Raw genomic sequence first — 18,768 nt, forward strand, 5'->3', positions numbered from 1 at the left:
CAAGAAACTCGGCTCAAGCATGTCCGGCGCATTTCTCATCTGAGATCCGCTACTTCTTGCATTTTGCCAGTCCGCCGTTATTCCGAGTTCGACACTTCTCGCGCATTTCACCGCAGCCATGAATAAGCCCTTGTCCGCCATGATCAGCACCGACATGGACCCAGTGCGAGAAGGCATGCACGACTGGGCCGTCCATATCTTGAGCTCCGAAACATGGCAGCAGCACCTCGCCTCAAACTCGGTCGAGAACACACTCACCACCTGCTTCTCAGCACCAACATACTGGAATCTTAGGATTGCAGAGGCGCTCTTGAAAGACGAAGACGTGCCGAACAGGGAGTCTTGGGTCGCTATCCTCGAGGCTGCACGCAATGAAGCTAGTGGTGAAGAGATGGAAGTTGATGTTGATGGGATTGAGCAAGCTGTGCCGGTGAGGCAGGGGAAGCCAAAGGAGAAGATCAAGGGCCCGACGAAGGTTGTTGGCATGTGGAAAGCTAGGCCGATTGGGTGGTTGCCAGAGGGGTATGAGGATGATGAGTAGTTATCCGGTACACGGTGTGATCATACAAGAGGCCTAAGGTCTGGCACGAGAGTAAGGTTGTCAATTCTGTAATGTCAACCGTTCTCACAGTTCCTTTCTTTCCTTGCTCTTGGTCCCTTCTTCGTCGATCATACCGCTTTTTCACAGCTCAGGATTGTTCGAGCATAACCTTTCCAGAATCCTACCCATTTAGGGAACGTTGCAAAGCACGATATGCCACCCTCTGAGTACACGGAATCAGACAGAGACGTGAAGCTGTTGCGCCTGTACTAAAAGGGCTAGTGTCTATCGGCGCATCCTCTCGCTTCTCCTCCGACGGCCTATCAACTCCCCGTGGCAGCGAAGCTACATACACATCACAAACATAGACATATAAATTGCAATGCCATTTTTCATCGAGTGTGAAATGATCTTCGTTGCCCCGCACGCGTGCTACTTTCGCCGGCATGAAGACACAACCACCCACCAAATCCTCCTCCCAAGACATCTGGCATAAACCACCACTCGCATCAAGCAGCAATGGCGAATATGTAATCTACATGCTGCCCGGAAACCCATGCATCATGACATACTACCAACCGTTTCTATCGACCCTCTTCACATCCATCAACGCCGCACTATCTCCCCGCCACATGTCAGCTCACGTCGGCGGATACACACCTCCGGGCTTCAGAGTGTCGCCCGGCCATATCTCAGAAGTCAAATTACCTGCGTCACTGCAAGATCAGATAGGATATGCCAAAAAGCTCATCGACGCCGCGATCAAACAACATATTAAAAGTGCTTCACGGCCAAAGCTAATCCTAGTCGCGCACTCAATTGGCACATACATGGCACTCGAGATATTGCGACGGTATAAAGATGGCCACAGTACTCTGGCTCATGCCGACATAATCGGAGCTGTATTGCTATGTCCGACCATCATTCAAATGGCAGATGCGGAGAACGAGGGAGTAGCTGATGTACGTTCTATATCCAAGATTGAAACCGCTACGGGCTAATGGGGATACAGTATTTCTTCCGAATCCCAGGATTTCCAACGATTTTGGGTGCGCTTGTAAAGATACCGACTTTCCCGCTTTCTTTATCGGTGATCTCTTGGATCGCGTGTAAGGTTGGGAACGCGCCGCATGTTGCGCAGGCGTTTGCGGAATTTGTCAAAGGGCCGCATGCGGTGAGGCAAACGATGCATTTGCTGAGAGACTCGTGTCAAGAGGTTGGAGAAGATAAGTGGACGGAGAAGATTTGGGGTGCGGCTAATCAAGCGGAGAATGAGGCTGTGCCGCTGAAGTTATACTTCGCTGAGAATGTGAGCTTCCACTACTTTTTAACGCGTGATCGAGACGACTGATATTTTTAGGATGGATGGGTGTCAAGGAGTGCTAGGGATGCTTTGATTGCGTCGAGAGGAAGGACAGAGGATTGTCCATGGAAGCCTGAGATGATTGTTGATGGGAATGGGATTGGTCATGGGTTTAATGAAGACCTCGGTGAATATTACTATCATGAGATGGTCAAGATTATGCTAATGGTGTTTAGATCATAGTCACCTAGTTGCCGAGAAGGTGGCTAGAATGATCGAGGAATTCATTGAGCACGACACTAACAAGAAGCATCATTGATTGGAGGAACCACAATCGAGTGTGTTGCCTCCTCTACTTATTTTCACACGACACAAAGCTATCGTAAGTTTCAAGAGAGCCATTATGCGTGGGCGCTGATTTGGTGGCCACGGGTGCAATCAAGACGGACATGATGCAGAAGCAATTCAACTCTGCGATGTGGGAGTTCTCTTTCACATAAGACAAGATACCGGCTATTCTCAACCGCGATATGGCCGAGCCGTGGGAAATTGCGGCTTCGATTGCTGTCCTGCTGGGGATGAGAGTAAGTATGTCACGAAAGCGGCGTGGTATCATGATGGAGGGTGGGTCGAGGGTTCGTATGGTATTTGATCAGGCTGCACGCCGAATTTGAGCGCCTTTCTAAAAGCTGTAGCACGGGTTTAGCAGCTTTGACTCCATGTAGCAATGCCAAATAAACGTGGGAAATTTCTCTGCAGATGTCGAAGTGACAAGTTTTATGTTAGTAACACTCGACGTCAGCCCCACGCGAAATATGCAGGGCTGTGCATTAGGTGGTGTTGCAGCCACTACAGGCTACCACCCACCTTCGTGCCAACTTCATTACCTCTACAACACCTTAACGCGCATTTTATCATTCAATATGCAACATTATCAATATGCACCGTTGGACAGAGAATCCGATACCATTCGGCTGCTCAGGCTCTTACCATCCGAAGTTGACAAGGCTGAGATTCGAGTCGAGCTGCTGGAGTACGATTTGCGACACTCCCAGCAGTCCCTTCATTCGTATGAAGCTTTTTCATACTTTTTGCGACACTCCCAGCAGTCCCGTCATTCGTATGAAGCTTTGTCATACGTCTGGGGCGGCTTGGAAACTACTCAATCAATCCTCATAGGCGATGAAGAGCTTAGGATCACATCAAATCTGCATGCTGCGTTATTGCGTCTCCGCGATGTTACTTTCCCACGGATTTTGTGGGTAGATGCTGTGTGTATCAATCAGAGCGATGACCCGGAGAAAGAACTTCAAATACAATCCATGGCCATGATCTATGGCTTCGCTAAACGCACAATCGTTTGGCTTGGAGAAGAGACAGAGGGTAGTGACATAGCGCTCGAAGCCATACGTTTTGCTGGAAATAAGCGTGATAGCATCTTCAACGATAATAATGGTAGCTCTGGAAGAGCTGGAGCAGACGAAGGATATGTTCGAAACGCCATCGCCTCTTTGCTACAGCGAGAATGGTTCGAGAGGATTTGGGTAAAGCAGCAGCAGTGTAACCCAAACAGTGTATAGGCTACTAACAACGCCTTTAGGTTTTGCAAGAGGTGGCTGCTGCTCGGCACATCGTGGTCGTCTGTGGCCCTACAGAAATTGATGGCTACGCGCTGTGCCTAGGCTTGGAGCAAATGGGGTCAACAGGCGATAATGCCACTTCGTATGCCCGAGCACGTCCAGTTTTGGCTCTGATACAGGGAGCGATTTTTCGGTCCCAAATCAGATCATGGGAGTCGGACATGGTAGCTTTGGACATTTGCTCTCTTGGAGAGCTGATTAGCATGTACAGCGCTCACCGCACTACGCACAGTCACGACAAAATATACGCCTTGCTTGGTATGTCGACCGGATGACATCACAAGAATTCTGGACTCCTTACCGGACTATAGTGTTCCGTGGGAAGAGCTGATGCGTCGACTTCTCACTTTCATCCTAGGCAAAGAGATATGTATCAAAAGCGGAACGCACCGTGAAGAGGTGGAAATTACAGGGAGACGCTGTATCATCGGCAGCGTGTCCAGTATAACGAGAAACTCCAACGGAAGTCAAAGGATCAATGTCAATTGGAATGACCGCATGGTGGATGCCATATACCCTAACGATCACTACATGGCTGTTCGAGCTACAGTTAACGATGTACAAGTGTACGATATTGTGTACCTGCTTCAAGAAGCATCGAGGGCCGCTGATCATCCGACCCGATGGATTGTTCTTTCGTATTGTTACGCTAGGCAGTAACACCTCCAATCGCTATTCGAAAGGGCATATTTCCCACATTGCCTTCATCTTACCTGGAGCTGGATGAGATACAGAGAGACGCCGAGAAAAGACCACTGGTTCTCATACTATATGAATGAGTCTCGAAGCTATTGGACAGCAGCTATGATCCTGCAGCTTACAGGGAAAAGCGGCCTCGGCGTCCCTATTCCTGCAAAAGCTGATGGAGCTTCAAATCATGCCATTTTCGGAAAGAGAAAAGACTTTAGCTAGTAGCGGGGAATTACCATCTGGATTTAGCGAGCCTACACAAGTGGAACTTGCGGAGATTGTTCAATCGTTGGATGCGAGCCACATCATGTTCTTTTTCAAAAGTATAGGCCATACAGTCAGCGTCACGGAGGAAGTTCTAATCGCGCTTGTACAACATCACAGGAGCCATGTTGTCTTTTCTGTGCTCAAAGCAGTGCGTAATCGGAATAATATCACGGCAAGAGTACTCAAAGCTGCGACAAGGAATGTGAACACCACGGTCAGCTACGTAACGGAAGCCCTACTTGAATGGCGCAAAGAAGAACCCCAAGATCTGCTTACAGAGGCTGTCCTCATAGCAGCATTCTTGAAACCAGGAGCTTTGAGAAGTGCTATACTGGAGACCTTGCTGAACCTATTTCAAGATTTACCTAAGGATCCAATCACAGAAGCTGTGCTTATAGCCGTAGCACAAAATCAAGAGGCTGTAGGAGGCGGCGTACTGAGCACATTACCGAACTGGTCAGATGAGCTTCCGAGCAAGCTGATATCAAACCGGGAGCGAATCCCCATAGCAGAAATGCGAAATCTAGCAACTGTGCTGAGTGATGAACCGGAGGCATTACCGTACCTGTTCAAATTACCACCTGACATCCAGGTTACCGACGCTGTGCTCATAGCTGTGATACAGGATAAAGAGGTCATAGAGCGCGGCATACTAAGGAAATTGCTGAGATGGCCTGACAAAGACATAAATGATCTGGACGAGAACACCGTGCCTTACACGGTGGCTTTACTTGCGGCATTTGCAACAAATCCGAGAGCTGCGAACAAAAATATAATGGAAGCCCTGCTGAGTCGGTCGACGAATCACTCTAGGACATTTGTCAAGCTTATAGAAGCGGCGGAAACTGAGCATACCATTCTCGAACTTTTCACAATCTTGTGGGATTCGCACTACGAACTGGCTGCCACAGAATCGGTACTTGCAGCTACGGTCAATAATTGTTTTTCGCGCGGCCAGCATCTTTTTTGCGCCCTTGTGCATTCACGCGGCGATCAAGGAAAATGTGAGCGCCTGATGATCGTATGTTGCAGTAACTTCAACCAGTTCAACCTGAACACATTGATTGAAACCATTCTGTTCATACGTTATCAAGGACACATTCCGGCGACTATATGGGCAGCAGCAGCGGCGAATCCGAAGTTTGGGGACGAGTATGTTTCGATTCTTGTAAGAAATACTTTACGAAGTCGAAAGGAGTGCTGTATTACAGAAGACATTCTTGTAGCAGCGGCGTCGAATGGTCACCGGGGATACACAGTGCTCAGATCGCTACTTCCAAGCAATAATAAGGCGATCAAATTTCCCGACGGTGTAGCCACACCACCAGTGTTAAAAGCCGCCGCAAGCAACCTTTCGGACGGACTCGCAGTCATGCAACTCCTGTTAGAACACAAGGAAAACAAAGCTATCATCACAGTTCACGCAGATATGATGTTAGCAGCAGCATTACAGGGGAATGCCAGCCTTCTGAGATATTTACTCTCGATTGATAAGAGAAAGGTCCATATGCCAGACGTTGTGAGCACATCCGAAATATTGGAAGCAGTAGCGAAAAACGATCGGTGGGACAAACGGACCCGAGATGAGATCAAGCGCTCTCTGTTGAAGTACGATGGAAAGCAAGATATTACACACGAAGCAGAAGAAGGCACGCTTTCCGGAACCAAGAAAAAACAAACGCGCTTTGCTAGTTTTCTCCGCGCAAATTCGCCATGGTAGAACCATGTGTCGTAGACCCAACTGAAAATTCAAGGTTGCGCTAAGAAGATAAAGATTCACAACCTATAGGCCGTAGAACGATTGCTACTATCGTATACAACGTACTAGTCTCTCCCTATCGCGCCCCTCCTCTCTGCACTCCTTACCCTGCACTCCTTACCCTGCACTCCTTACCCTGCACTCCTTACCCTGCACTCCTTACCGTTGTCCGAAATATCTTCCAACCCTCACCTAGCCCCCTTACAAACCCTACTGGCCTCCTCATACATATTCAATCATACATAAGCCATGTATATCTTACATCCAAGCACCTGTCTCATTCTTTCCCCGCCTCGCGACGTGAATGACACAGGGTTGCCTGTGTGGCAGAAACGTCCAGATCAAGGAACTGTCTCTGAAACGCATGAGACGCTGCGACCTAAATCTGCCATGTATCATAACTTCACTTGTTCAATCAAATATACGTGATTACAGCAGATTGACATTAGAGAGGGCAAAGTTGACTATTGTACGACTTAGTCGACGGAAGCAAGAAGAACGATGGCAAGCCGAGAAGGCTTGGAAGAAATTGATCCTGACATGGACGTGAGATGTGCCGTGTACCTGGCGCAACATGACACCGCTCTCGAGATGTTTCATCGATCGTAATGTGTTGATATTTTGCGTGCTTCATATGAGTTTTTTGGGCACATTGCAGGCCCGGACCACCCCAAGAATCTGTATCATAGCTAACCTACAGCGACGTCCGAAAATATGTCGTAGATCTTGCTCAACGAGCAATGAATGTTACAAGCTATGCGAGTTTGAAGAATGTATTTGTACATGAGCGAGAAAGACGATTTTGATTATATCTTAGCCTCGACTTCCGACGACAGTATCCGCGCTTCGAATTTCTTCATGAGCTTGATGGTTTGCTCCGCGAGGGTCAAGGTGAGGATCTATCACTGTCAGCACTCCAATCCCAGCCTCAAATTTTGCCTCATAACTTACAGTGTGTGGTAAGATTCGCGCCAGATGCGCAAAGTAACCCTTGTACACGGCCAGAATACCTTCCGTCTTCACCGTCCTGTACAAGCAGTCAAACTGCCGATGTGTACAGATTACCCGTCTGATTGTACATGCGCGACATGACGGTATCCGGCGGGTGCATGACACAGCACACGACAAAACCACTTGCCGTGCTACTCGCGATATGCAGCGGCATGCCCTCCTCTATGCCAAAGTGCTTCACTAATTGCCTCTTTGCGAAGAAGTACGTCGGAAGCTGCACCGAGCTGCCAAAACCAGTCCGTACCATTGCCGGTCCTACTCCTCTGTATAGTCCTTTTACGCCTTCACCCGAGTATATTTGCCGCATGCCGTCGACGGCGTTTTTGTAGTTGTGTTGTGTGCCAACGGGTAGGAAGGGGGAGTAGGACTGTAGGCGCGTTTTTACTAGGAAGAAAGGTGATCCTGCGGCTGCTCCGAGGATGCCGGATGCTGCACCGGAGAAGATGTTGACGCCGAAGGATTGGACTTTGTCGTCTTTGAAGATGGCTTGGGTGAGAGTTTTCCGTAGGGGTTCGTAGAAGCCTAATCGGCAGCCATTGAGGGTCATTTGGTAGACATACTTCGCTATGTCAGCCTGGGTTTCCTCCTTGTGGTATTTTGGTGTTCATACCGCGCAGCTCAGTCCTCGTAGTAAACCCTTGGGTCCTTCATTCTTCAAGATGACGCCCACGCCGTGGAATACACCCTTGTACAACCGCGGCGCATCTTTCCTAGCTTGGAGCTCTCCTTGTAATTGTAATCTGATACATCGTCAACTCAAGATCAATTACGCGCCGGATGTTTATGCGCACCGAATCTTGACCGTCTCAAATCCGTGGGTAACCGTCACAGCTCCGCATGCCGCAATTCCACCAGCTATGAAGGATCTGTTGTCGCATGTCAGTCGCGAAGCTCATGATGCCTGAGATGTACATACCCGAGGGTTGTGGACATGACGACACTTTTCGCGACAGCAGTTCAGCGAAGGTACAAACCCGAGCGCGGGTGTAAGCCAAATATTGCGGCTACGTAATGCACCCGCTACAACAAAAATCGCACAATCAAAGGAGACGGTTGAAGAGAAGAGGAAAAAGGAGAGGTGGTAGCGGCGCTGACGTTATACGATTCTATACAGGTCGGTGTTGGAGTCTCTGAATAATGTTGGCTGGATAATTGAATCCCGGCTCAAGATTCATGCCCCGAGGTCGGCGCTCCGGCGTGTTCCCGACATCAGCCAAGCTTTCCAGGGTCCAGCTATCTTTCTGCTGCCACTCGAGGCCAGACGTTTTGTGAGCATTGGTCGCGTGGCAACGCATCAACCACCGCTTACTCAACCAGGATAATTACCAACCGGAGATGATGCTGGCAGAAGTCGCGTAGAGTCAGCAGTTGTCATATCTAAATATGGCAGTTGGATCAGCAACTCCAGGCGCGCCGCCTCCGCCTGCTGGGCCTCCGACGCAGAAGGTTAGCGACGTCATAGCAAGCTTTCGGCCTTCACGAGTGAGCCCACATATATTCCTGGCCCTCTTGCATGTACGCTGACTATGTCTAGCGCTTCAAGCCTCCGAGTCCGGGTACAGCATCCGTCACATCCCTCGACTTCGACGACACGGGCGAACTAGCCATAGTAGCGCGCGACGACGACACCCTCCAGATCTACAACTGCAAGGAAGGAAAACATGCAAAAGAGCTGAAGAGTCAGAAATATGGCGTACATCTTGCGCGCTTTTCCCACCATGCGCAGAGCATCATCTACGCAAGTACAAAAGTCGACGATACAATTCGCTACCTCTCCACACACGACAACTCCTACATACGCTACTTCAAGGGCCACACCGACACCGTGACATCCATCTCGCTCTGTCCCTCCTCAGACACATTCCTCTCCTGCTCCCGCGACAACACTGTGCGCCTATGGAGTCTCTCATCACCCAACTACCACGGCCTGCTAAACCTCCAAGGCGCCTACCTCGCCGCCTACGACCCCTCCGCAACCGTCATGGCCATCGCCTCACCTTCGACACAAACCGTACTGCTCTACGACGTGCGCAACTTTGACAAGCCGCCGTTCGCGACGTGGGACATGCAGGAGCTTGAGCAGCGCTTCCTGGGCCGCGAGAAGGGCGAGTGGACGAAGATCGAGTTCTCGAACGATGGCAAGAATCTGCTGATCGCGACGAATGGAAGTGGCCATTTCATACTCGATGCGTTTTCGGGCGAAATCACGCACTTTTGTTACCGCAAGGCGGGTTCGTCGGGACGCTTGTCGGCTGGCGCGACGAGTCTGAGTCACATGGCGAATGGGCACGCGCCGGTGGTTGGGCAGGGCGATGTATGTCTGTCGCCGGATGGGCAGTACTTGATCGGTGGGAGTAGCGAGGATGGGCTGCTGGTATGGGATATTTCGAAACCGCCGTCGCCGAATAATAGTCTCGAGCCGATTGAGAAGTTACCGGGGCATGGGAAGAGCGCGATTGTGGGGTATAATCCGAGGACGAATTTGATTGCGAGTGCGGATAAGGATTTGTACTTGTGGCAGCCGGACTCGGATTTGATGGTTTGAGAGTGTCGGAGGTAATTCAGAAAGGAATTATGGTGCATGTTAGTGCTCGTTCATAAGGGTTAGAATCTGGCAGCATACGCGCAGATCCATTAGCGGAAGGGTGTCCGCTCCTTGACTACAGAGCGTGCGCCAGATTCAGTGGAGGTTCGATCCGGAGTGTTGAACTTGGGGTTCAAACCAAGGCAAGCGCACACACAGCTACATCACGTAGATGAGAAGGCTACGAAGGAAGAGAAGATGAACCGAAGTATGTAATTGGAAAATCTGAACACTTCGTACATGCTATTCTAAAAGAAAGGTCGTTCGATTTGTTCAATGAAGCCTATATCCTGCGTCCGGTCTTTCTTGCACCATGTCTAGCCGTAGAAAGAGATAAAGAACTGGGACGTGTCACGCCCTGAATCGTGACTTGTCCGGTTCCCTTCTGGTCTGATCTTCTTTTCCTTTGTTTGGTGATGACCCCGACCTGATTGTTCTCAAACATGATTGAGTTATGTGCCTCTCGTATGTGGTAAGGGGTCCTCTGAAGTTTCTGAATTTGACGAGCGTCAGGCAGAAGATTTTGTTGTTGTAGGATTGCGAGGATATGTAGCTTCGGTCTGGACTTTGTCGACAGCACGATTGCTTCCCTCTCACCTCCATTTTTCTTTAACGGCAAACGAAGAGTCCTTTGCGCCACAAATCTGGATAGAATGAAGTTCCTCAATGTCCAACTTATCCGGTTCCATGGCGGCGAGGTAGAGCAGCAAGAGATCCTCTGGATCCCAGCGCAGCCTAAAAAACTCTCCTTGTTCAATCTTGCTGTAATGTTCCGTCATGCGCGCCAAACCAACGATGGTGTATTGAGAAGAGCCCGAACTTCGTACAATCAATCCTGTCGAGTCCCAATACTTGGTGAACGTAGGACCCATAGTGATGACCCAATCTCCTGCAGTAGTTTGGGGTGGTGCCAGTACACATAGCATGTGATCGCCATCAACGAGCTCGACTTTTCCATTCTGAGTCTTGCTAGTCGAGCAGCACAGCCCCTCAAGGGATCGTGACGGTGCCTGGTCACCACGATCAATTATTGGGTCCCCAGACCAATAATATTCAAGAAACTGAGGGCGACGAGAGTTAGGGACACTCGGTTTGGAGGAGAGTGCATTGTTGCGTCGCATTCGCAATCGGTCCTTTATGGCTACATCCATGGGCGAGATCTCGAAAATCGTTGCTATATGCTGCGCCCATGATAGTGCTCCTCTTCCAGAAGGCATTGATTTGAGGGAGCCGAGAGCATCTACAGCAACATTGAAGGTGCTTTTTTGATAATCCGGAGTTGGTGTAAACCCGGATGACCAGTGAACCAAATTCAAAATGCCATATAGCTTGTCCCGCGCATCGGCACACTCAAATTCATTGATGTGGTCCATGACATTATAAAGGTCGTGTAGTCGACCTTCCAATCCTCGTGTGGCAAGGACCAAACAACCACGTCTGGGGTTGATCTCCCACCATGGTTCGAGTGTTGCATTGTTCTCTTCTCTGCAACTGATAGAATCGCATGATCGAGAAATTGAAAGAACTGCTTTCATATACTTCACCTTGATGGTATCATAAATTTTACCTTTACGGTTGCCGATATCAATGCGATTTTCACATCTGAGAAGAACGTCGAGAGCAAGAACATGGCTAGCCAAGATAAGGCTTGACCCACAACATACGACAACGTTGGTACCCATGCTTAGCTCTTGCAAGATCCAAACACGCCTAAAGTAGGGTCTCTTGAGGAAAGCTACCGAAGCCTTTCTTAGCCTGATTTTGGTTGACGTGCTCATACTGAGAAGGCATCTCGTTCCAAGCCAGACTCCAGCTTGTGGAAGAGAGAACCATGCGTCCCATGGGTACCAGTGGACAGCCGACAGAATATCTGCCAACAAGTTCTTCTTCTTTCTGCATATAATCTGCAGGAATTCGATGTCTTCCGCGTGGGGGCCCACACATGCGAAAACCTGAGCAGCTTTGCTGTACACCTTGCCCATGATGGCAACCTGATGACCTCGCTCTTGTATGTTGTTTTGGTCAATGCAGACAGCATCGACCCAGACGTACTTTTCCTTCTTCTTCTTCTCAATCGCGAACGTTTGTTGAAGTGCGTATTCGCAGTTCTGCCCCACAACCATGTTGCGCCCATCGATGGTGATGGTGGCTGTCAGCGCTGGGTCTCCCCAAGTGTATGAGATCGCCGAGTAAGGGGGTGCGCTATCCAGAGGCCATGCAGACATTACACAAACGACATGGTGCTCGAAGTTGCCCTGCAGGACTTCCAGTAGCCTGATGTGTGTCTCAGAGTCCGGGAGCGGGCTGTGTACGAAAGGTAAGGGTCGGGCCGGGGCGTTCGTCTCGATATCAGCCATCTTGAAGGAAGTATCGCAGTCGGAGTTATCCATAGACAGGAACGCGATGTCGCAAAAGTTGGTAGTGTAACGGGAAGGTTCAGCAGTATGCATACATAGTGGCAAGATTATCAGCCTGGTGAGGGGCTGTGTTGCTTACATGCTATCTTCAGCCTCGCGTTTGCCTGCAACATAGACCCGAGGACATGCACGATGGCTCTGTTATACGTAGAGTACGCTGTCTTAATTGACTGCAGCGCGATAGCAAGGCGGCGCAAAATTGGAAGACTGCAGGATAATGAGCGCAAGCCGATGCTTACGCAGCCTCTCAGCGTGCATAGCTAATGTCCCAATACAAGCCCAATAACATCCTTTGCAATGCATGACCAGTGACTTTGCACCTAATTGTTACCAATGCAAGCGTCGTTGAAGAGACTTACAACTTCAATGACCTTTTCGTGATGATAGACTTTCGAAGACGCTGCGAGGTACAGGGCGCCTGTTTGGCCACTCATTCCGCTGGTTCTAGCGAGTGGAAGGATGCAGACGCCACTGTCCGGGGTGGGATAACCTTCCCCTTCTCGGAGAATTGACGCTCATGCAAGACTCCTATCACGCCTGTCACCCGAGCAGAGAGTGTACATGAGCAAGCAGCTTTTGCCACTTTGAAAGTGAGAGACATTCTCTGCGGAAGAACAACCGTTACTGTTGTGAGGTCTGCGTGATGACTGGGGTAGACCTCGGTTCGTCGCCGAAGGATCGCTACACCATATTGCTTTTGCTGGTAATGCAGAGATTTTCTGGGAGCTGAGCCGCAACGTGCTGCAGGGTGTGACGAATGCAGACTTGGTGGAAATTCAAAAACAAGGTGCTTGCGAAGGAGTAATGAGATGTTCGCATGGTTGATGTTCACCGATCATGGTTTCAATAGTGACTTGAGAGTAATTGGTGTGAACTTCCTCAGCAATCCGTTCTTCAGCGATTGGAGGTCGCCGACATGCGCAGACAAAACGTAACGCTGTACGATCGAGTCCACTGTTTGACAACGACAACCAGCGATTGGATGAAAGGAAACAGGAGGCGGTCCAACCACCCAGGGTCAGAAGCGTGGTTGCCACTTTCACAGTGCGGAGTGCAGGAACGGATGCGGTGTAAAGCGGAGTGCATGTGGATGCAGACTGGAGGCGCAAGAGATGACACAAGCAGATGATGTGTTAAAAAAGCGCGCAAACCAAATGCAAGGAGTATCGATGTATGGGTGCGCCTCGTACTCTGTGGAACGCCATACAACCCCGGGTATCGTCTAGCAGACTCTTCTCCACAATTGCTAGCAAAAGAGCAGACAATCCTGCGATGCGGTCATGAGTCTCATTGGATGAATTCTGTCGCGTGCGTGAATGGTCGGGCATCAAGACTGGACGCTAGTCGAGCAGTCGTGAGCGAGGGACACAGATGCGTTGGATGGAATGCTTAGATGCGGTCTTGTTGGGTCCAGAAGTGTACAGTATATTTCAGAATGAAGCGTGCAGGTCCGCTTGATGTCGATCGCTCCGTTTGGTGTGGGAGTAGATGCCAGGATTACTCGGATCTTCGGGCGCAGGGCTTGTGGATCAAAAATGGGTCAGACGTACCCGTTGCACGGAGAGTCATGCCTGGATGAGTTCGGCAATGCTAGAGCAAGCGAAAGAGACATGCTGAAGTGGTGAGTGCGTGGACTGACCTACAGCCAAATTGATGAGTTGGTCGAGCTGGCTGTGATGTTGTGGTGAGGGGATTGCGCAGGGCCGACCGCACACATCAGTAAGCGAAGCTGTGGAAGGAGGCAGGCACGAGCAAGGGTGCAGGACAAAATCCCCTGCGAAGCCAAAGCCACAGCCTGGCAGAATCTTGTCTTGCATCTGGCCATGTCCCCCTGGAGATGTTCTCCGAGCGCTGTTATCCTGACCGCACCCGGCTGGCCGCCTGTTTGCCTCTGAACACAAATTCGGTCCATGCTAACCGGGCCGTCATCGTTGTCATTTCGGGCCCGGCGGCCTCACAGCGCAACCATGAGCAAATCGATTTTCTAGGAAAGCTCACCGTTCAAGATGCAAGAGGCGTGTCTCGACGCCGAGGTTTGCGTGCCTTTCGGGCCATGTCCAATGAGGTGGGCCCGCGTGCCTTCTAGACTAAGCACTGTGCGCCATGTGGAATGACTCCTGGGGCTGCTGGGATCCTTCTCCGCGTTTCCCAAAGCGACGGGTCATCTGGGCAATCTGTCTAGCGATATTATTAGGCCCCTCTTCATCACCCATTCCTCCACCTCTGACAGCTCGTTCTCTTCGACACCTGCAGCTCTCTGCACACGAATCGGCACCATCAATGGAAACGTCAGTTGGCGTACAGCAAACACGTCGTAAACGAACTTGGACCATCGCGCTGGAACATGGTCCCGTGATCACGAATGCTCTCCAACCCATCAGCCCAACACCGGCTCATATTGGATCCACTTAGCTCATACATCTGCAAGCCGTGTTCACGGCCTGGGCACGCAACATCATCGCGACAGCCCGAGCTCTTGCTGCAACAACAAAACCTGTCATTCTTACTCCGCCAAATTGCATTCGAAAGGTTACGCGAGTATGCCAGATCGTGGATTCAGCCTTCTGTCCCTGTACACACAGCATAGATCCGGTGACGGAGGATGATGCACGCTGGACAACATCGCGCATCATCGGGACCAACATCTACTCGACATTTCGAATTCAGCACTGCACATGGTGCTGTAAATTCACCCACTTTACCATTTCACCCACTACCCTTGCCCAGCATGGGTCTCACATTTCTCCCACGACCGCAGCCACAACCGCGGAAGCGTAGTCGAGCAATAGCAGACATTGATGGTGAACACTCTTGCTTGCAAAAGAAGAAGCGCCGACTCAGATTGTTTCTCATCACTTCAAGGCTATCTCCTCAGTTCTCACATCCTGCCACCAACATAGTCGATAGAGGCAGTTCCAAGATCGCAGTATGGGCGAAGCAGAAATCACTCGGACGGAACCTGTTACGGAAGGCGGCTATCTTGAACCACATACGACGAGGAGTTATATCTGCCGAGGAACGGGGCGTACAGCCCAGACAAGTGCTGGTCGAGCAAGAGAGGGAGCAGAACGAGCTCGCACTAGCGAAATTGGAGTTCAATTACGGCAGCATAGACACTTACACACGCCCGGTCACATCACGTATGCCGTCAGTGCCTCCGTCTGGTGCTGTCAGAACAAGAAATCGTTTTGTCGTGTCTGGGTCGCCAACCAGCTCACCTACTTCTTCCAGAAGTCCGTCGCCTACACCTTCCTCTCCACCTCTGGGTGCATCTCAGGATGACCATGTCTCAGACTATCGATCACCGAATGAAGCCTTTGCAAGCCTCTTGCCTCGTGCTCAAGTACCCAGAAAGGACTACCTACCGCTACCACCGTCGCCACTTGGTCTGTCCAACTACGACGCTTTCGACGCCGATGACGATCCATACTCCCACCTCGATGATGACGATGATGAGTCCTCTGTCAATCTGTTTGACGAAGATGAAGATGCCGACAGTGTCCCGTTCTCACCTTCTGCCGTCGCAGAGACGTCGATTTCCTCACACACAGGAGCCAGCCACCTTCTTAACACACCGCTACTTCTTGTACCACCAGACCTAGACATACTGGACCACAGCGAGCCCGTCTTCGGCGACTACGACCAAGTAGATGGCGGCGAACATGCCGCGTGGCCAAGCAACTCAGCAGAAACGACTACTAGGTCTGCCACAGGCTCCTCATCCCCAGACTTCCACGCCCTCTTCGCAACCGCACACGCGAAGCGAACAGACTCCTTCGCGACATCACCCAATTTTCGACCCGTCATATCGAAGAGCCCGTTATTGCGTACTTCCAGACCGGTCTCGAGGTCGCTGAACTTCTCAAGTGCTGCACCGTCGTCGCCGAATTTTGCGCCTACGTCGCTATCGGCTTGTGTATCACCAAACTTTGCTCCCGTGGCTGCGTCACCGAATTTTACTTCCACGGTAGCGTCGCCGAATTTCACTTCTACAGTTATGTCGCCCAACTTTGGCGCTGCGGCGGTATCGCCGAACCTCATCGCACTGGACACTCCTATACCCACGCCACGGCGAATGTCGACGCCATCGGCACCTCGACCAGAGTTCACACACAGCGCTGTCAATGCAGCGCGAAAACAGAAGAGAAATCCCAATTTCTCTGACGATGGATCGTGAGCTCTTCATCTTATCATTTGGCGGCATCTTTCTTTCCTGCATCAGCATCATTCTATCATTTCTGTGCATAAAACGTCTTGGGTGGAAAGGATTGTCTAAAGGGTAGGGAATTACAAAACATCTTGGGCGGGAGGGTCTGGCATTTCAGCGAAGTCTTATCACATCGGCTGAAGGATTTGTTGTACGAATATTCATGTATGTACCATCTCCATGGAAAGGAAAATGGATTGGGAGGGGGGCGTTTACAAAAAGCGGTGGATGTCTGATTATAGCGATTTCAATGTGACAAAAAGCATTTCACACCCATTCATAATGACCTAGTCCATCATCCTGCTTCCTGCTGGTTTTTGCCAACGTCGTACTGTGGTCCAGACATTGGGGAACGCGGTGTAACCCGCCCCGCATAATCTCCTTGCCATCTCAACCCAACACAGTAGATACATCACTACGATACTGCAACATCCCAGCATCTAGATCTCACGTCTGGGATTGTAGTTTTCCCGCGCGATCGGTGGCGATGGCGCACATTGCCTACGTTGTCCCTCAGCGTCAGTCCACAGCACGTGACTTGAGTGGAAGAAGGAAGTTGGAATTGGGAGAACTTACTTGTATAGCCTCGGTCCTCTCGGCCTCAATATCCCCCCGGTCAATCCTCTCGCGCATGTTCTGCATGATGACTGGGCGGGGGCGTGCATTCACAAAAACCCTACGCAGAAATAATCAGCAACTCATCCACACCCCCATCCCCATACTCTACTTACACATATCTCAGCCCCGGAAACTTCTCTTCATACTCCGCATTCAAACCCTCCAATACTTTCCCCTCCTCCTCTCCACCCTGCAATTGCGCCTGCTCTTTCCGACTCTGTTCGCTGTCGACTTTCTTCGCGCCCAGGCGCGGGTGGGAGCCTAATATCTCATCCAACTTCTGCGTATCGGTGGAGATGAGAGCAGTGAGTTGCGCGCCGATGGCGGTGATGAGCACATCGTAGCTGGGGAAAGCGGTGGAGCGCAGGACGGGGAGGGTGAGTGCGTGCAGGGCGGGGGAGGGCTCGAAGAGGAGGTCAAGGGTTTGGGTGATGGTGGTATCGGGGGAGTGCGAGAGGGTGGAGATTGGGGGGAGGGAGGGCATTTTGGGTGGATAGAATTGGAGTAGCGAGAGATGGTGGTGTTTGTGCAATTGATTCTCGGTGAATTTGGAAAGCGCAATGTTTCATGTACTATGGGATGATGTAGTTTGCGCGACTTGATACCAAGACCAGTGTAAGCGGGCGCTACCGAACGGCTATGACGGCCAGCGGGCTAGAAGGCATCGCGATTGGATCGAGACGCACGCTGCAAGGGGGAGGAGTCGATACGTCGTTCTGGGAATAATTTTTTATCGATAGACTGCGGGTGCGGGGCAAGTGTGCAGCGATAGCGGGTAATTCGAAACATGGACATGTTGTCAATCTGCGTGCAGGAACCCGTGGACATTCTGATGCCCCTCGTTGCCGATCCCACGTGCTAGTATCTTTTCTGAGATGGCGTATGCTAGGAGAGGATGTCGATGTTAAGTTCAGGGAGATGAGATGAGAAAGGGGTGGAAGATTCCGGTGCTAGTCACGGAATTCTGTCATGCTCGCGATTGAGTTCGATCCTTACAGCAGGGACCATGAATAGGGCGCAGAAGCGTGAGTCGAGGTGAAGTTTGTAGAAGGACAGGCCAGGACACCCTCCTCCTGCGGCACCAGGAGACCATGCCAGACGTGCACCTTATCTGCGTCTTCGCCACTCGACGAGACACTGTGACTAATATCCAGACATGTCGTGGTCGAGTCGGGCGCGATGCATTGTGATGGCGATGGTCTGTCACTCGCCTTGCGTCAGCGGCCTCGTGCGCGTTCCTGCATTGCTGTGGGGCCAACGTGCATCTTCACGCTCGGGCTGGTACACTAGGACAATCTACGGGGAGTAGTCTTGAGCGAAGCAAAGATAGCCGTGGCATGTGCAGCGATCCAGGAACGGCGGCGGGCTCGTGGTGAAGAGAAATATTCCGCTGCGATACAAGCAGCGCGGAACTCCTCCTGGCCGACACACGGGCTCAGGCACTTACCCCTGCGATTCGCCAGGGACGTGAAACACGTCGAGCCGTTTCCACCAACCTTCACCCTGGACCATCCAACCTTCGCCGTGAGTGCCGGGCGCAGAGCAAAGAGCCCGACTGCACGCAACAACCGTCTCTGCTGCGCGTCCCCAAGCAGAGCCAATGGCCCGCAACGGCAGCGTCTGACCCTGGACCGGAATCCCCAAATCCCCAAATCCCCACTCCCTGAACCCGCAAGTGCCCCTAGTCGCAAGCAGCCGTGACTTCTCCCTGGAAAACGTTCGACCCGCACA

At 51.0% G+C, this 18,768-nt stretch overlaps 9 protein-coding genes across 9 annotated transcripts; 6 read left to right on the forward strand and 3 right to left on the reverse strand.

Annotated features, from left to right (window-relative positions):
* Positions 1-118: 118 nt before the first annotated feature.
* On the forward strand, positions 119-597 carry SNOG_10101 (hypothetical protein; the record flags this gene model as incomplete). Its single annotated transcript, XM_001800331.1, has 1 exon — positions 119-597. One exon carries the CDS (start codon positions 119-121, stop codon positions 539-541), a length of 423 nt encoding a protein of 140 aa, XP_001800383.1. The 3' UTR covers positions 542-597.
* Positions 598-987: 390 nt separating this feature from the next.
* On the forward strand, positions 988-2,163 carry SNOG_10102 (hypothetical protein; the record flags this gene model as incomplete). Its single annotated transcript, XM_001800332.1, has 4 exons — positions 988-1,503; positions 1,554-1,850; positions 1,902-2,031; positions 2,081-2,163. 4 exons carry the CDS (start codon positions 988-990, stop codon positions 2,161-2,163), a joined length of 1,026 nt encoding a protein of 341 aa, XP_001800384.1.
* A 211-nt stretch (positions 2,164-2,374) lies between these two features.
* Positions 2,375-3,424, forward strand: SNOG_10103 (hypothetical protein; the record flags this gene model as incomplete). The annotated part of the gene is made up of 2 exons (XM_001800333.1): positions 2,375-2,428; positions 2,570-3,424. The coding sequence occupies 2 exons, from the start codon at positions 2,375-2,377 to the stop codon at positions 3,422-3,424; spliced, it is 909 nt and encodes a 302-aa protein (XP_001800385.1).
* Positions 3,425-4,481: 1,057 nt separating this feature from the next.
* Positions 4,482-6,161, forward strand: SNOG_10104 (hypothetical protein; the record flags this gene model as incomplete). Its single annotated transcript, XM_001800334.1, has 1 exon — positions 4,482-6,161. The coding sequence occupies one exon, from the start codon at positions 4,482-4,484 to the stop codon at positions 6,159-6,161; it is 1,680 nt and encodes a 559-aa protein (XP_001800386.1).
* An 845-nt stretch (positions 6,162-7,006) lies between these two features.
* SNOG_10105 (hypothetical protein) lies at positions 7,007-8,144 on the reverse strand (the record flags this gene model as incomplete). The annotated part of the gene is made up of 5 exons (XM_001800335.1): positions 7,007-7,099; positions 7,152-7,227; positions 7,280-7,770; positions 7,822-7,951; positions 8,128-8,144. 5 exons carry the CDS (start codon positions 8,142-8,144, stop codon positions 7,007-7,009), a joined length of 807 nt encoding a protein of 268 aa, XP_001800387.1.
* Positions 8,145-8,594: 450 nt separating this feature from the next.
* On the forward strand, positions 8,595-9,756 carry SNOG_10106 (hypothetical protein; the record flags this gene model as incomplete). Its single annotated transcript, XM_001800336.1, has 2 exons — positions 8,595-8,657; positions 8,746-9,756. 2 exons carry the CDS (start codon positions 8,595-8,597, stop codon positions 9,754-9,756), a joined length of 1,074 nt encoding a protein of 357 aa, XP_001800388.1.
* Positions 9,757-11,505: 1,749 nt separating this feature from the next.
* On the reverse strand, positions 11,506-12,152 carry SNOG_10107 (hypothetical protein; the record flags this gene model as incomplete). Its single annotated transcript, XM_001800337.1, has 2 exons — positions 11,506-11,699; positions 11,738-12,152. 2 exons carry the CDS (start codon positions 12,150-12,152, stop codon positions 11,506-11,508), a joined length of 609 nt encoding a protein of 202 aa, XP_001800389.1.
* A 2,788-nt stretch (positions 12,153-14,940) lies between these two features.
* Positions 14,941-16,376, forward strand: SNOG_10108 (hypothetical protein; the record flags this gene model as incomplete). Its single annotated transcript, XM_001800338.1, has 3 exons — positions 14,941-15,352; positions 15,506-15,914; positions 15,941-16,376. 3 exons carry the CDS (start codon positions 14,941-14,943, stop codon positions 16,374-16,376), a joined length of 1,257 nt encoding a protein of 418 aa, XP_001800390.1.
* Positions 16,377-17,146: 770 nt separating this feature from the next.
* On the reverse strand, positions 17,147-17,521 carry SNOG_10109 (hypothetical protein; the record flags this gene model as incomplete). Its single annotated transcript, XM_001800339.1, has 1 exon — positions 17,147-17,521. One exon carries the CDS (start codon positions 17,519-17,521, stop codon positions 17,147-17,149), a length of 375 nt encoding a protein of 124 aa, XP_001800391.1.
* Positions 17,522-18,768: the final 1,247 nt, after the last annotated feature.

The sequence above is a fragment of the Parastagonospora nodorum genome (assembly GCF_000146915.1).
Source record: "Parastagonospora nodorum SN15 chromosome Unknown scaffold_16, whole genome shotgun sequence".
Taxonomy (NCBI): domain Eukaryota; kingdom Fungi; phylum Ascomycota; class Dothideomycetes; order Pleosporales; family Phaeosphaeriaceae; genus Parastagonospora; species Parastagonospora nodorum.